The 17,770-nt window shown below is 42.7% G+C and overlaps 1 protein-coding gene across 3 annotated transcripts; it reads right to left on the bottom strand.

The window, feature by feature from the left end:
- LOC122616367 (lysosome membrane protein 2) lies at positions 1 to 16,929 on the bottom strand. 3 transcript variants are annotated; one of them, XM_043791799.1, is made up of 8 exons: positions 16,632 to 16,929; positions 9,095 to 9,365; positions 3,529 to 3,620; positions 3,317 to 3,474; positions 2,027 to 2,168; positions 1,222 to 1,935; positions 921 to 1,046; positions 1 to 855 (listed from the first exon to the last, which is right to left on the bottom strand). In XM_043791799.1, exons 2-8 carry the CDS (start codon positions 9,354 to 9,356, stop codon positions 472 to 474), a joined length of 1,878 nt encoding a protein of 625 aa, XP_043647734.1. In that variant the 5' UTR covers positions 9,357 to 9,365; positions 16,632 to 16,929; the 3' UTR covers positions 1 to 471. The 3 variants fall into 3 exon arrangements, with proteins under 3 accessions (XP_043647734.1, XP_043647735.1, XP_043647737.1); XM_043791800.1 differs by lacking the exons at positions 9,095 to 9,365; positions 16,632 to 16,929 and adding an exon at positions 4,154 to 4,434; XM_043791802.1 differs by lacking the exons at positions 9,095 to 9,365; positions 16,632 to 16,929 and adding an exon at positions 3,778 to 4,075.
- Between the last annotated feature and the right edge of the window lie 841 nt (positions 16,930 to 17,770).

The following is a 17,770-nucleotide window of genomic DNA, read 5'->3' on the forward strand; positions in this document are numbered from 1 at the left end:
CATTTATATATTTTATAATTTCGTACATCCTCAGCCTAAACATTATTTAACAAATACATAAAATATAATTAAGGTCTACGACTAAGCTAAGCTAACAGCTAACAAAACTAGAAATGAGTGCTTGCATTTTTCACATTGTAATCATTGACTAGTGAATTATTTGTAGCATTCCATTGACAAAAATGTGTACAAATTCATACGTCTATCTACAAGATACAAGATACAAGTTACACGTTACAAGTTACTAGCAAACCCGTTTGGCGTTAGTAGCAGCAAGATGAATATGATTGATTGGTTCGATGTGGAAACTGAGTAATGATAATGCATATGCAGTGGCAAGAACGTCAAGTATATGCCACGAATTTGGCCAGAACGAAACTAAGATTAAGTCTTCGCAGACACACACACACACACTCTCGCAGACTCAAGCATTCACACCTTAAGGATCTAGTTGTACGTCTATATCTGCAACTACGACTCCTGACTGATTCCTGCACTGAGGCTTCCATCGATGATGGGCTGCGCGTCCTCCTCCCGGTTTCCCTCCCCCAAACAGGTGGCCATGGGTCCATGTCGCAGCAGGGAGTAGCTGTCCCGATGATGAACGAGCAACCTGTGCTGCTGATGGGCTATGAAACTGCTGCCCCGCCTCAAGGACCTCCTGCCCATCTCGAGGATCTCTAGCGTGGGATCCCGGGCGAACACAAAGTTCTGGTAGGCTCTCACAAAGCTAAAGATGATGGCAAAGGCTCCGCCCAGGATCATCAGGTAGGATCCGATGGGCACGGCACTCGGGGCTATCACTGTGCCCAAGTAAATCCAGCGCTTGATGGCAGGTGTCAGCTCAGAGATGCCCTATAAAGTTGAAGTTTGCAGCTTAATAGATTTTCTGGGTGTGTTTTGGGCATTTGATGGCTCACCTCTTCCAGCCACATGACCGGAAAGACAAAGTCTCGAAAATCACGCACTGGGTAGACGTCCTTGGCACGTGTCACTTTGAGATTCAGCTGTATCCGCACTTTACCCTCCAGTGGAACTCCAAGTTTCTAATACAGAACAGAAATCACTTAAGTTAGAAGAGCGATGCGGAAAAAACACGAGCGTCATATAAGAACGTTACATTTAAGATACGAATTAAACTACGTAAGCACATGCTGGAGCTCACATTTCCATGGTGACTTTGATACTTTAAGTTTATAATATGTTATTAAATTCACTCACCGGTTGTATTTTGAAGTAGGTCTCATGCTTCTCACGTTCTGGCTTTAGGCCTTCCACGGAATTGAGAAGATCTGGGTGGGATTCAAAGAAATGCGGATTGGAAATGTAAACGGGGGCGCCATATTGGCACGGACTGATATTCTGCAGACCCTGAATGGGCTCATACTCGCTGCTATCGTAGCACTTGTTCTCCGGATTGTGTGCGGAATCGCCGTAGGAATTATTGGGCAGCCGGAACAGATCCGCCGCTATGCCATCCTTTTCCACGCTCTCCACATATTTCAGTGGGATAATCCGGCACAAATCCTTGTCGTATATATGAACCATCTCCGATTTGGTGAGTTCCCGCGGCGGAAAGAAGGATCCCTCCGATCCAGCTATACTCGTGCACGGCGGCTCACTCCAGTGCGGCAGGTGATCCATCCCATTCAGCTGGTCTATGTAGCCAAACTGGTCCATGCTGTCCATGCCCGTCTTGACGGAGGACACCTCCGTGAGGGTGCCATTGCGGCCCAGGAGCAGACCCATCCTCTCCATCGGTCTCATGTGCTTCGGATAAAACCTGTGGGCCAAGCTCACCAGCGCATCGTCGTAGCCAAAGGCCAACTGCTCGGCAGTGACGTTGATGAAGGGCTTGAATTGGGCAGCCGTTACCACTACGGATATGGTTTTGGACAGGAGATATCCCAGCTTCGGGCTGAGACTGGTGAGGGTCTTTGGGAAGGTAATTAGTATTAGGAATGTTATTCAATGAAAAAAATATTGGAAACAGTATACACAGCTACTGAATAGTAGATATCCTTACCAGCAGGGGAATATTGGGCGTGGTTATGGGCGTGTCCTTATCAATACTCAGTTCAGGAACAAATTGCAGTATCTTCTTATGCTGATATGACACGGTGTAGTTATTCTCGTGAAACTTGACATTCACCTTCTGCATGTCTTCCCTGTAAAAAGCGCCGAAAGAGAAAATAATGTCTTATCATTAATCGGCACGTGCTGCGGACTCGGCTTCGTGGTCCAAAGTCAGGGGCGGCCATCAAAAAGCCAAGCAATTGAATGTCAAGTTCAGTTTCGGCCGGGGAAAAGCAAAAGGCAAAACGAGTCGAAGCAACATAAAAAGTGGCAGCGAATGACGGGCACTTTGGGCCTCGATTGTCATAATGGCCACAAGTTTTAAACCTATCATCACCAGCCGAGATTCCCATGCTAATTTAAATCTAAGCTTGTGATGCAGTGATTGAATGATTGATCACTTTGAACCGAACCCTCTCAGGTTATCCTTCATTTAAACGGGTTCAGTTCGGGCTGTCCATGTGGAGGCCTATTATTAAGCATTGCATTGCATTTGCACTAGCTCTAGATGTTGCAATCTCACTCGGCGGAAAATCGCCTTCAAGAGCTGTGAGCTCATGGTTTAATTGGCCAACTAATTGCACGGCGGCTCACGGCTGTTGGCCAGTTTGATTGGGTGTTAAAATCCGAAGAGATAATTCAATTGTTTGCACATTGCCGTGGCTAATTCCCAGGCTTAGTTTAATCTGATCTCGATAAGTCCCAGTCGCTTAAGTGATTAATAGAAATATATATCCTGATATGCAAAGATATAACTAAGTGGAGGTAGTTTTTACACCCATTTTAAAGAAAATCAAACTACGACACTTGAAAGGCCAAAACACAAAGTATAACTTTGTAACTTTTGCAATAGTTTTAGGAACTTCTCAACTATAATTAACTAGCAGTGAATTGCTGAATCCGGAATTCAGTAGTCTCAGAGTCGAGGAAATAAATCAGATATCACTTCCTAAGCCCCTAATTATCCCTCCTAAAAGTTCAATAAGTTAACCATTAACCGTACCGTTACCGTAGCTAATATTTTTAGCCACTTGAATTGCTTTTAGCCACTTGCGATTCTAATTACAGGTATTAAGACATCAACTTCCCAGCTAACCGCGACCAATCGGAGTGCTGTGCCAAAGCGGCCGTGGAAATTTATCTATGCCCAAAGGTTTTCCAACCTGAGGTGTCCGGAAAGGCGTAACGAATCTTTCAATTGCCGCGATTTATGGCCAAATACAGCAGCTGCTTGGCTTACCTGTAGACAAAAGGACCAACTTCTTGCAGGTGTGGCTTTTCACCGCGCAGGAATCCATCCGGATTGGTCACGTTGTAGATGTAGAGCTTGGTCAGTCGGATGACGCCGGGCCTTTGCCAATAATGATAACTCAGTGTATCATTCCACAGCCTTAAGTTCTAAAGTTCACCAGAATTAAAACCTTTGCAGATCAGATTCCAAGGAGAACTTACCTTTAGTATAAAATAATCCAGCCAGGGCATGGAGGATAAAATAATGCCTAAGATTAAAGTAATTATCCCAATAATTATCACAGCTAGTCTATCTGCAAGAGAAGAAGAAATAAAAAGTTATTATTTTGCTGATTACCAAGACTTAGCTAAGTGCTATTATTAAAAATAACTTGGACAGTATTAGAAAGCAGAGCAAAATGCTTGGGTTATATAACCCAGTTTTGTTGACTGAATAGTGACGCAAATTACCCCCTGATGTGCAGCTTTTCATATTCCTTTTTAATGCCGCTTTTTTGTGGAATTTCGTAAGGTAAATAAAATAAAATTATTTGCGAATTTCACGGTGCAATTTCACGGATGTCACACGCAATTACAATGGTCAACACTCAGATTCGCCATCTCGTGGGCAGTCAATCGCGATCTTGGCCGACTTATCGCCAGCGGACATACAGCATACAGCTGCAGCATATACACGTATGACAGCTGCCAAAATTTACGACCCTCTGTTATCACTAATTGAAACTGAATCTCGGCCGATGCAATGTTAATTGGCCCATGCACTTAGTCTCTGGACATTGGACGTCCGCAACATCAACATCAACTTCAAAATCCACATCCACATCACCTTGCTGGCATTTGGAGGCGTTGGGCGTGGCCAGCAGCATCTCAAATCCGCTGATGATTCCGCTGATTATTATGATGATGATGATGATAAAGATGATGAAAATGATGGGCATACAATGCCAACGGGTTCTGAGTATTTTCACGGGTTTTTCTGTACTTGCGGCGATCAGTCAACGAACTGATCGCCACGCCAATCCGATCAAGAAAAAGCGTTTTCGCTATCAGGTTTCGCCAAAAAGTGCCGCCGCCCCGAAAAAGTGCAAGGTGAAGCGTTTTGAAACAACATAAATTTCAATTTTATTTATTATCTTATAAAAAGCTGCTTCGATTTTGCAGGTCACTGAGTCAAAAGCTGCGACGTCAGCGATAAGGTCGAAAAAATAAGTAAAAAGGGAAGGAAGTCGGCTGCGAAAAACGAATCCAGAAGTACTCTACACGAAATAAATAGCAGGGATAATAAATATGTGTTTCCAAGTAAGAACTAAATATGTAAAATATATTTTTGATTTAAAAGTATGTTTAACACTTTAAAGACTTTAACTTATTGATCTAACTATTTACTTCTGTAAGAGTGCGATATAAATGCACTTGGTTATAGAGATCTACACCGCGAGTGCCATAAATCAGCTTGGAACACATTAAGCCCATATTTTCAATATGGGTGCAATACTTGCTGTCAAAACATAGCCGGATTATGGGAGTATGTGCATTGAATCACTCTTTGCCTGGCTAAATTCATGTTCCACTGACCCTGAAGAGCTCGGCGGTCATAAACTCTGTCCCAGAGAAAGTTGCGCAAAAAGGAGAGTGAAGTAAAAAGCCGAAAATGCGACAACAAGTGTCATAAAACGAGGCACATAACATTTCGGAGCCAAGGTCAAGGGAAGACAGCGCCTCAACGGAAGGCTTTATTCGGTTGTTCAGTTCTCCAAAGCTATAATGTTACTGCAATCGAACGGCTATTGCAAATCGGGTTTCTGAGCGCGCTGGGAAGATACATATAGCCATATAGGCATATAGCCGCAGCGATATGGTCACTAAACATTTGGCACACAATTGATACGTCAGCGAACGACGACTGTTGACAATTATGCTGATCCCCAAGTAAACGCTGTTGTGGCTACTTACTTGGATATTTCTGTGTTGAGTTATGTTTTCTTTGCAGGGGTTTGGCTCTTACAAGCGATTACCTGCTCATACTTGAGTACAATGTACTCACAACAAAAGTAAATCTTTTGTAATACTTATTGTAAACTATAGTAAATATGCTACTGGGACCCCTTTTCTGTGCGCCTCTGCCTTAACTGGACTTGGCCGCTGGTGTCATATGCTCGTTTCTTTTGAAAATTGCAGCTGAGCACGCGATTCTCATATTTTCAAGCTTCTAAACTCAACAGCTAGCCAAAAACCACGCACAAATGTTTAAGAAAAGCGAGAAAAACCTAAGAGCTCTGCAATTGCCGTATACTTTCAAACTGTTTAAATGAGACAATTTAAATGGCCAGTAATATTAGCTGGGAGGCTTAAGTGAAACATTTGGTGGCTGGGAGGTCTATGGAACCTGCTTTTATTTGTAGTTTCTGTTGAGGCTTGGCCCCAAAAACAAAAATAAAAACAGAAAAAGGTGAAAAAGAATAAACGTAAGTTTCCCAATTGCCTGTTAAAATTAACGCTCACAATTACCGTCCGTAAAGCTGCAGCTGCCTCGCAGCTCTTGGCCAACAAAAGTGGCGGCGAAAAGGCAACAAAGCGTGCTGGTCATATACCATTTCAATAGACAGTTTCTAGACCCGCATATAGACAATACCATGCCGTGTCCATTAACAATAGAGCTAAACAGTTGCAATGTCCGAGACAATCGAGCCGAGATTTCGCCTAAGAACGTGCCGTGCAAATAACAATAATCCAAGACCTGATCCGGCTGCCCCTCCCCCAAAATCATTATGGCCATGTAAACACTTTTGTTTAAGCAAATAATCCAAGCAATTCCTGGCGGTCCGAGATCACTTCCTCGTACGCGTTACAATTTGCATCACGTGACCGCATCTCCTCCGCCGATCTTCTATCCGTAAGCTATATACACTCGATTTGGAGATCCCTTAGTGGCCAGCACTGACAGAACTGGCCAATTAGCCGAAACAAAGGGCAATGGCTATGGGCATGTCTCACGAAACCAAAAAAAAACACAAACATTGCAACCGGTTTCTGGCCACCGAGACGTGCCTTCGCGCAATTTTGCATTTAAGTTATCGCGTTGCGGCCCTTAATTAAAGCATTTACAACTGATTCTCGGTCGGGATAAGGACCCAGCCGAAAGGAGGGTATGCATGAAGAGATGCGAAGGCCGAAGGTTAGGAACTGGAACTGGATCTGGAAAGTTTGCCCCGAGATGAAAGGCAAACACTGCGAAGGCTCGTAGCGGAAATCCTGGGGAGAAACCCAGAGTGGAAAGTGAACTGGCACTTCCACGCGGTTGAGTCAGCCAAGATCGAAATGGAATGTTATTGATGACCCCATTTAGATTAATATGGGAAGATACCAAACTTAACGGACGAAAACATTTTTCTTCATAAATGTTTCGCAGACTTCCTATATGCATGAGTTGTGGTTCGTATTATATAATAATGGATTCTCTTTATTGCTTCTCATTTTATATATACAACTTTTAAAGATTTAGTATACCTTTTCAATATTTATGCGTTTTCCAAGCAATATATTTATTTTGGCTTCTGGTTGACTGCATTCTGTGTCAACATCTTAAAAATTCCGACGCAGAGCAGCCGAAGCTGAGGCACGATCTTGGCCAGGCCTTAATGCCAGCATCTGGTTATATAATCGCAAAGTACACTACACTCGCAGACTCGCAGATTCGGTGTTGCCAAAGAGTCCGCTGCCATCGGGAACTCTTCTTCTTCGGCAGAGCTGAGCTGAGCTGGGCTGAGCCACTTGAGGCACTGCATCGACTGCAACCATCGCGCCTGTTTCTGTTTGAGCCGGCCAAACAAATGGCCAAAAGCACGTCGCCCGCGTCTAGAGCCCCCCAATCCCCCCACCCACTTAAGACATAGAATTGGCCATAAGCAACCTGCATGTGTTTATTCATGCTCACTCTCCCAATCCACACGGCAGCCACGGCGGCTACTTGATTTCGCACTCGCCAGCACTCAACTCACTGTCGCTATCACTGGCCCCTTGAATCCACTCGGAACCCACTCGTTCACTCTTTTTCGGCGCTCATTCACTGTCTAGCAGCTTCAGCTGCACAGCGAGAAATACTAGGGCGGAAGTACTCACAAGCCGATGGATAAATACCACTAATTAACACAACCACTTGAATCAATTGAGGTAAAGTACCTTAACGTTTCACTACATTAATCAATACTTTGTAATACATATTAAGTAGTGTTATTACCATCAAGTTCAATTGCTTTCTGTGTGGCCATTCGCCCCCCCATCCCCTCCCCAAATGTCTTAGCCATTGATTTGGCAACATTTTCATATTTGCTTTGAATGAGCTCGTGGCTAGTTGCTGGTATTGGTCTTCGTAAGTCCGAGTATTTGGCAGTTAAAAGTGGCTAGTATTGCTGGCCACATAGTTTTCAATTGCGAATTTTCTGTTTTTAATGCTGCTTGTTGTTTGTTTGTTATGCTCAGGCTTGGCAATAGAATTGCCCAAGAGAAATCAGCTAGCTTCCTCAACAAGAAGTAACTTAACAGCTAGACAGCTTCTCTCATATAAGCCAGTATATGGAGGCCAATTAAAAGCTTGGCTATTTTGGCCTTTTATCGTACAGATATATCTCAGATAAGTCCTTCGGCGATCGTCACGTCCAACAGAAGTACCCATAATTGCGCCGTGGCCAAACAGCATCCCGTAGAAGTCCAATAGCAAGGCACTTGGCGAACATGGCAATAAAGCCAGGCCAATAGTCAAGTGCAAAGCGCTTAAAAAATAATTCTATACAAGCGACAATCGAAAACGAAGTGAAACCGAAACCAGAAAATACACAAAATTCAACCAAAAAACTAGTGAAAAGCGAAACGTAAACAAACGGAGCCTGGGCTTCAGTCTAAGCCAAGTTCAGATTGCTGCCGTCCCTCTCTGGCGAACGTTCTTGGCCATGGTTACTAGTTACTGTTTGCTAGCTGGCTGGCTAGCTGGCTGGCTGCTTGCACACTTGGCTGCCTTCGACTAACTAAGCCTAGCTGGCTTGGCTTGGCTCGGCTCACTCGGCGTATACGCAATGTCGGCCATTGCATAGAACGCTACAATCTCAGTTCGAATTGGAAAACTCGAGTTCGTGTCTGTGTGTGTTTCCTTGATTTACATCTGCGCGTAGCTGGCTGGCTGCTTAGTTTAGCTGTTTTCGACTTTTCGTTTTCAAGTCTGCCTCTAAATTGTTTTGTATTTTTGCCTCTTGGTTTTTCCTTTCGGCCAAAGACTAGTTTTTCATTTTTTTGGCTGCGGTTCTTGGATGACCAGTTTTGTAAACAGCATTTTGCGGTATTTTTGTCAAACTGTCAATTTGCCAGTGTGGGTATGGTCTTTGCTTTCAGCGAACTCAACAAGCATCTGACCAATTTGGCAGTTGATATTGACTTTTAGCTAGCTAATTGAGCATTTAATAACATTTTTCCTTAATTCAGTTTTCTTGTTGTCTGTCGAAGGTGATAAGAGTCTGTCAGTCAAGGCATTTCCTTTTCGGGAAAACTTGTCAAAGTAGTATGGGAAAACTCCCAATATGGTGATTATATTATGCTAAAGAAGTTTCACCTATTTCTTAAATAAATTTTCCGCAACTACCATTAGTGATTTGCTTCATGCTGAAATTTATGTACTAATTGTTTTAGCTTTCAAATACGCCTTGTTTATGCATCATTATTTTGTATACACTGGGATGACTGGCAAATTTTGCGCTGTAATTAAGTGGGGTGTACTTACTATTGCTAATCCTAACTCCATTTGATATCAGCATGGAGAGCGGCGTTCCCCTGTGTGTCACATGGGGGCGGGACCTCCGCCCCGTGGCAGTTGACCCCTGTGATGGCTGTGCATGTTGTTGCTGCTGTTGTGGATGCTGCTGTTGCAGTTGCTGCTGCTGCTGTTGCTGCTGCTGTCGTCGACCACGCCCACAGGTGGCCCAGTCAAGGAGGTGATCTCTAGCGGTGCGTCCATATCGCAGGTAATGTTTCTCCAAGCCCATAATTCAAGTCTATCGGAGATAGTAGCAATAAAAAGCGGTTCAGGTGGATTAGTTCAACGGCGACTAGGGGACAACAACATATTTATAGAAGGCAATTATAATTTAAATGGCCTGCCGTGTCGGTCAAGTACTTCCTGGGGTCGTTTGTCTAACCAGCAGGAGATGCGAAGAATTTCTAGAACCTCGCACCGCCAACCTTGGCATACTTCTCCAAAGATTTGGCTGTGATTAGCTGCATTTTTAAGCGGACCTACTGAAACCGCAATGAATCGTGCCATAAATTCAGTTACAACAGTATAATAATATATGTTTTTATTAGCCCGGTGGCTGATAAATGCTCCATGGCGTAAATACATTTGTCACTCGCTACGTGAGTGGCGGGGAACCCTCTCCGCTGGCAGGTCGTTACCTTAAGCCACAGACAATATGCTAATTGGGCAGCAGCCACTGGCTGGCTACCGGCACAGTTTCATTTGCTTACTAATTGAAAATGCAGAAAATCAATTGGAATCTATCTATGGGTCCAGGAAAACGTGAAGATCTCAGTTCGATCTCAGTGTATTAATCAGGCAATGCGGAATCAAACTCAGGTCGATGCACGTGATAAAATCATATCGTAAACAACTTAAGAAGTACCAATACAATTTATTTACAGTTTAGTTAGTAATTATTATGAATAATATTGATTTTACTATAATTATAATTACTGCCTAAAATGAAAAGCAGCCCTTTGCTAGGTCTTGGATTTCCATAAATTTTCCATAAATCTATTAGGCTAATTGCTTCATGCTGAAATTGTTCCACTAATTGTTTTTATATGTCTTGTTAATGCCTTGTGCCTTATTTTTCATTCGAAAAATGCTAATACATGCTAATAAATAAAATTCTAAAATGGTAACTATGGGCGAAGCCTGGAAAATTTTATGATCTCGGCCAACGGGGAATTGTAATCAGTGCACATGATCAATAATCGAGTTTAGTCGCGGTGACACTTGGATTTGTATTGTGCAAAGCAGAATATTCCTATGCAAAGTGCGGAAAAAAACAAATGACTGAGGCAACGAACTTTGCATACCTGGATTTATGCGTGAACTGGACTCTCTACTCTCAACTTTAGTTTTGTCGCTGCGAGTGTGAGCTCATAGCCCATTTGGTCATTTACCAAGATTTTCATTTAAGCCGCATCTCAAGTGAGGGCAAATTATTTTTAATGGACTTATGACATAACTGAAATGTTAGTTAAACGGCTGTCACAATTGAGCGATTTTTGTTTATGAACAAAGTTGTGTAAAGTTGGATACACGAAAAAAATAAGAAAACAACAATATTTAAACCCAATTAATGACATTTATATCTTTTGTACTTTGTTTCGCGATGTTTTTTGGGTATCTCTTTTAATTGCAGCCAGATTGTAAACCGCTTTGGGCCAAGAGGAGCTGCCTTAACTTTTTGCCATTTTGGCAGGGCAAATATTTAGCTGTGCGCTTAATGAGCATAAAATAATTAAGGCCGCATTTAATTTGCCAACTTCTCAAGGGTATTCAAAGGGAAAGGATGCGGAAACGAGCGAGGTTTTCTGGATAACGACTTCATTCGAAGTCCAGAATTCATCATTCAGCATTCAACATTCAACAGTCGGAAGTGGCTATTATTTATCATCTTGCGGTGCGAAACTCCACCCCCACCATTAACCCCTTGTTGCACACTCCTCTGCCGAAAGTCACGCCTCAATGGCCAACGCCAATCCATTAAGAAGTTCCCAGCTCGCCGGAGCAGAAGAAAATAAATAAAGTGGTAAAATCGGGAGGGGGAGAAACAACAAAAAGTTAAACACGTTTTTTACAATTTTGCGCTTATTGTAGTGCTTATTGGCCACGGCGTGGTCACCTGGCTTCTTTGGCATAAGCACATTATGCAATCGGAAAATAAGACACCGGCACAGTGAGACTCTGGACTGGATTGGCCTGGCTAGAAAATCATTAAAAAATAGCACAAGCATTTGCGTAAAGAAATTTCAAAATGCCAAATGCGAAATTCGATTGACCTAAATACGGTTTTATAATAGCCATATATCCCCGGCCAGACCAGAGGTGTATATGGCAACTGGCTGGATGTGTCGCAACTGCCGCCACATGCCTCTCGCCGCCACTGGAGCACCATGTCCAGCTCGGCCAGCGAAGCTTTCTAACAGCTGACGCCGACGATACCCAACCCGATTCCATGGCTTCCATCCATATACCCATGCCCAGTCCCAGTTGCAGTCCCAATCGCAGTCCCAGTTACAGTCGCTCAGCCTCACTTTCGATTGCAGTTGCAGCAAAAGTAGTGCCAGAAGTAGGTTGCCTGGCCAGCAGGCCACTTGGCCATCGAGCCACTGAGCCACTTCGTTGGCATTTGCCGAAAATCTGCCTTCCCGCTTGCACCTGCTGCACTTTGCTGCAGTTTGCTGCGGCTCATGTTGCTGCTGTGGATGTGGCTGTGGATGTGGCTGCTGTTCGCGTGCATTTCGAAGTGTGAGTCAAGAGCTGCGCCTTCTGTGGCGCCTGCTTGGGGGTATTGTGTTAAACTCACTGGGAGGGAGGATATCAATTTCGGAAAAACCCACATTTAGCTATGGCTTCGTGAACTTTAAATGGGCAGGAAACATTGGGCAAACACTGGCATGCCGCGGGGATTCTGGAATAACCAGTCGGCAAAACCAAACGCAATGTATGGCTTTGGTTTTCTTGTACTTATGAAGCATTTTAATTAATGGTGTTGTAACTTACAGAAAGAGTATTTATTAAATTTAATCAGTTGGCAATAGCTAGCATTTGCCTTCCCTACATGTTGCCAAATATTTTCCTTAACTTCGGTGGAGTGTATCTCAAGTTCGCTGCTTTCCTTGACTCATTCGGCGATGTTGCCTCTTTGCAAACAGTAGCCACCAGCTGGAGTGCCTGTTTCTCCTCCTCCTCTTTCTTCTCCAACTGGCTGTCCGTTGTCTGATGTCTGATGGCTGCGATGTCGTTCCTCTTGTTGCACTTGTTTGTTTTGGTTTCTTGGGAGTGCAGTTGTGACTGTGAAGCTGCTGCTGATTTAATAATTTCGCACAGCCGCAGTTTCAGGTTACTGTGCACTTTTTGCTCAGTGGTGCGAAGGTCACGCGCCACTTTTTCTCTTTCCCGCAGATACCATTTACCATCCCCAGCTGCAGAGGGATCCAGTTTTTTTTGGCTGGAGTGCGAGATTTCGGCCTGTTTTATGCATTTTTAATAAATTTCTGCTTAATTTTTTGGCAGCCAACGCTTTATAATTTTATGGTCGTTATTATTTTTTCTTTCTTTCCTGCGCTGTTATTACATATATAAAATATCAATTTTTTGGATTCATCTGCTTCCTTTTCCTCCTTTTGCTCCTTTTCCTCCTTGGCCGAAGGCACTTGAATGGCTTCATAAGCCATGGCCAAGAGGTGCGCCCACAAAAGGGACGAGCACATGGACACATGGACACAAGGGCCTGGCATTTCATAATTGGCATCGTTGGGAACGCGTTGATTGGCAAATTGTATGCAATTATTGAAACTGTGGGTTGCCTCTTTTTGTTCGATTTCACATGCGAAAGGTTCGTTCATCTTTTCCGCTGTTGACATTGAGATAAACATAAAAATCTTTCCGGAAGTCTCCGTTGGAACCAGAAGTGCTCTCTCATTTACCTCTAATTGCAGCCTACACATGGGGCAGGGTATTTATTTGGCTATGCCCCCAGCAGCATAACGGCTAAGTGCACGGAAAAAAACTTAAAGGCGCCCTAATAGCCCTAATTATTATGACTCTTTTATCATTACTTTTTGCTTCCGTAGGGATTCTGAAAAATCGATTGGTTCATATAATTCGATGGTAATTTATTCCTTGCTTAAAGTCAAATTAAAAGTAATACGTAATTTCTTTCTGTGTGAGCGCTTTCCGCTTGGTAGCGCCACACTTTCCTTGGCGGAGAGCAGACTTCATCCAAGTCTTATTTTATTATGCCATCGTTTTGTTCAGCTCAATTAAGATACAACGCATCGGGAGCGAAAGCGATGGGTATATTTACATGGGCATATAGCTCATAGCTCAGCTAGCCAGGCCAAGCGCAACAAATCATTCTATAAATGGTACAACAACAGCGGCAAACACTGCACGAGCCATGTATACAATTTAAATGGCATTAAGTAATTCAACATTAACATTCAACTTCATGTTATAATAATTGTTGTTGAAGGAATTGAAAAAGTGGTGCAAGCAGAGTTCGCACAACTAAAACGAAAGACTTAGAAAACGAACTTGACATTGTGGGATCAAACTGTTTGTAATTTTATTTACTTTAATTACTTTTCCCTCTCAGATTTCCAGCCAAACAAGTACATCCCCCAATAAAAGTTCCCTTTTTTGCGGTAGTTTGATAAATGCCTTTTCAATTGGCATGCCCTAATTGAGCTCTCATCTTCAAAATCACTTGATTAGTTGCCCCGGCATTTGACACGCGTTCCCCCGAAGCCCGAGAGCGGCAAAAAGCGTTAACAAGATTGTTGTGAACGTCATGGAGTCTGGACGGTGTTGCAGTGCTCGTCCAAGTCGCGGACTTGGCTGAAACCGTGGCCAATCACTGAAGCGTTGCCGGCCGCTCCATCAACAGCTGAATTATTGGCAAATATTTTCCAATACTCGGCAGCAGCTGCGTCGAGTGTTGTAATTTATACGCGCACCACACTCTCCCGCTGTCTATTTTTGGGAACATTTTTATGGCCTTTTTTTTGGCGAAACGATACGCGAAATGCTCCAATTACGCTTGAGAATTTCCACCGAATCATAAAGCCCTTTTCGAGCAGGCTTTTTCTGCGAGTCATGAATCAATTTCGTTCGCTTTGAGAAGGGTCTGATCTGGTTGTCAGAGAAATAAGGCCGGCAAGGTCGTGCGCGAGTGTGTGTGGGCCGGCAACTTCAATCCTGACCTAAGTCACTATATAAGCTTATAGCCAGCCGATTCGCTTGTCTCGCCCGCGGCCAGAAATTAGCGATTGATGGCTTTCTCGCACTTTAAGCCGCCAAATGGCAATTTGCCAATTTCTCGGCTCTTATCAGGGGGCCAATCAGTTGGTTATTAAAGAGCATGGCCCGGCTCATTATGTAAACCTATCTGCCAAATATTGTATGTTCGCGTTATTAGCAAGTGTGCCTGCCCCGGGCCGTGGTCAAATGAATCAGAAATTCACGGAAAAAAAAACACAAAAAATAGCTACACTCATCACAAAACTTGTGTCAATATTTCAATTTAACGGTTAGGAAAGCAGCAAAGCAACGCAACAAAAGCGGCCTTTTGTGTGACGTCTATTGCACTTAAAGGTATTTTTTCGCTTGCGGTTAATTTAAGACAACTTCTGTGTCCACGTTTAAGTCTCGCAAATCGGTGGGCGGACAACTGGATGGATGGCTGGGTGGGTTGGGATGACCAACTAAGTGCTCTAGGAGGTGTAGACAGCGTTGGAAATTTCGCCTAAATTGTTGTCTGCGGTTCGCTTGAAAGTGAAACTGATTGGACTAATCCCAAATGTGGCGTGATAAAATGGGGCTCGAAGAGTGGCTGATGGATGTTGAAAGACTTAAATGTGCTTTAACCTTTATATACTAACAACTTTAGTTTTCTACTCTAGTTTTCTAAAAAGCTTCTTCCCACATAACGTATATTTCAGTTAAGTTCAAATATTCTTTTAAAACCAACGCATATATCGTCATAGATTGTTAGTTTTTTGGACATCTGTTTGCGCTGGCCCCTAAATTTCACACCATTTCACACACAAATGTCTCAACTTTTATTACTTTTATTTGCTTCAAGTATTTCAGTATTTCAGTTTTTCTGCCACTAAGGTCATAAACAGTATTTTGCGAGATCTGCGGAAATGGCATGGGAGTTCGTAAAACATACGGTTTTGTCAATAATCAATAGCGAATTTTGACGCATAAACTAGAAAGATCTATGTTATATGTCAGCCCTCTAGTTCCATTGGGAAATAAGCAAAGCTGGGTGACCTTACTTCAGTGGCTTTTTCAATTTCACCTTAACATTGACCTTTACTCAGCGTGCATGTGGGTCAAATAATAATCAGGGGTGGGGAAAACGCATCATTGTGGGGTTTTTGGTACGTGTCTGCGGTGGCATATTTGCGAAATCGCCCAAAAAACCAAAAACCAAAACCTAAAACAGATCGCCAGACTCCGAATAATATGCATTTGGCCAAGAGACAAACATACGAGAAATGACCGCTCATAACCACATTGCCGTTATTTTGCATAACTTGCAAAATGTTCACACTTAATTGCAGACTGCAAAAATGAGCCAAAAACGAAGGCAGAAACAGCAAACCAAACTGTTTATAAATTAAAGCAAACAACCCAAGAGTCATTGGGCAAGGGCTTTTCTGAGTAGTCTAGATTTTTGACATCCCAGTGATAAGGCTGCCGGCTGTCCAGTGAATTTTTCGCAATCAGCTTAATTGATTTGCTCCCGTCTGGCGAATAAAATGATATTTTTGACAGCTCCGTTAATGTTTATAATCCAATTAAATGCGCACATTGAACTGCATTTCGATTAAAAGGTGCAGGGGGTTGACTATTTGAGTTTATATAAGCACGCCGCTGATGAAACTGATAAGTCGATAATAAAACAATATAAATATAGCATTATTGAAATTTTATTCGTTGACAGAATGTATTTAATTATATTTTCGATTTCAATTTAAATCAGATAAGTACTCCTTATTTGAATTTAAAGAGGTTGCAGAACATTTCTATTGACACACAAAATTAATTCAGTTCATGAACAATTGCAATTTCCATCACGATATTTGAGTTAATTATATTCAAGAGAAATAATCTAATTCCAAGCAATAAATAAATGATTAAAATTATTTAAGTTCCTTTCGACTTAATTTGAATTCAATTATGCAGTCACATCACAAAGAATATATATTCTGTTTCTAATCAATCAATAAAAGTTTGTTCACCTATGCGATTGAAGTCAAGGGTTAATAATTAAGTAAGCTAAATAAATTGCAGACCAATTATTCTTAGGCAGTTAATGAAAACATTACCGCCAATCCGCGAAACCTTTAACAGAAGCACATTAATAAAATTCCGTTCTTGACACGCGGATTATAATTAATGAAACCACACTTGATAGTTACTATGTTTTGCCACCACACAGAATGTTGCACATACGCCCTGAGGCCATAACTCATACGCCCCGTTTGTCACTTACGTTTCGAAAATTCTCAGGCGCCGCACGGCTAATCCAAGGTTTGTTTTTCGCTAGTGGAACTACGATTGGAATCTATTTGGGTCCGATTTAAACTTTTCGCATATTCACTGCCGCAAACGAATTGATTTTGTGCCAATTACGATTTGTTTTTTGCTTGTTTTTTGGTTTTTAAGAACTCATACTACAGCATTATCCTTCGCACAGACACTCGTCGAACTGTGTGGATTTATTTAGCCGCATTTACTGACGATCGCGCCCGCTGGCGAGAGCATGTGTCGTTTTAAGTTGACGCGTCGAAATGAAAAACTGGCATGAATGGACCGTCGTCTGGGCAAGACGTTTTTGTTTAAAACCCCCAGACTTGCGACGACTTCGGCAGCGATCGCCGACTAAGTACGAGTGCTTTACGGCCGAGCCGATCGTTCAGATTCAGATTCGCTTGAATGTATCTGTGAGATACTCGTATCGCTCAGCTCGCCCAGAGTGCTGCAATCCTAGCCGCCGTTTAGATTTAAGGCAACAGAAACAGAAGCAGAAGCCGAAGCCGCAGCAGAAATTTGGCAATTGGCTAAAACGCATGCGCAGCCGAGGTGAGTTTCTCTCAGGTTTGAGTTGAGTTTTTCCTTTCCTCAACAGGTAATTGGCCTGATTGGAACTGGGGGGTTTTTTTCGCACTTATGCTGAGTCACCTGTACTTTGGGTTACTTCTCTTCTTCACTTGTTTGTTTTTGCTCGCTTTTTATCGCCGTCGCTGGTTCTAGTTAAGTGAACTTGAAGCCGTTTTATAGCTTCCTTAGTATTTCCGACTTTTGGGGTTTTTCTGAGGGATATGCGGTGCGACAGCACGGAAAGCGATGCCCTTTACCCAGGATCGTAAGTGCATGGAAAAAAAATATTGCCAATGTATTTTCCCTTAAAAATAGTTTATCAGTTCGCCTGTTGTTGCTTAAGGTATTATTATTAATATTTGTGTAGCCGATAATTGCAACCAAGGCTAATTTTATTTGGATGATCATCCCACTGAAGACTTCATCAATTGCTGATAATAAACCCGAATTATACACCTTGAAGGCGATGGTTGTGAAAAACTCCCCATTTGCCATAAACCGAAGTGGAAAATTTTCCAGACGCGCAATTGT

Source organism: Drosophila teissieri, chromosome 3L (genome assembly GCF_016746235.2).
Source record: "Drosophila teissieri strain GT53w chromosome 3L, Prin_Dtei_1.1, whole genome shotgun sequence".
NCBI lineage: Eukaryota > Metazoa > Arthropoda > Insecta > Diptera > Drosophilidae > Drosophila > Drosophila teissieri.

What these genes read in the sequence shown, in the direction of transcription:
- LOC122616367 (XM_043791799.1), bottom strand. Translation starts at nt 9,356, where the DNA reads ATGGGCTTGGAGAAACATTACCTGCGATATGGACGCACCGCTAGAGAT. An exon ending in GTTGGTCCTTTTGTCTACAG is followed by an intron (nt 2,169 to 3,316) that starts GTAAGCCAAGCA and finishes CGCTTTTTACAG; the next exon opens with GGAAGACATGCAGAAGGTGA. An exon ending in CGGTCATGTGGCTGGAAGAG is followed by an intron (nt 856 to 920) that starts GTGAGCCATCAA and finishes TCAACTTTATAG; the next exon opens with GGCATCTCTGAGCTGACACC.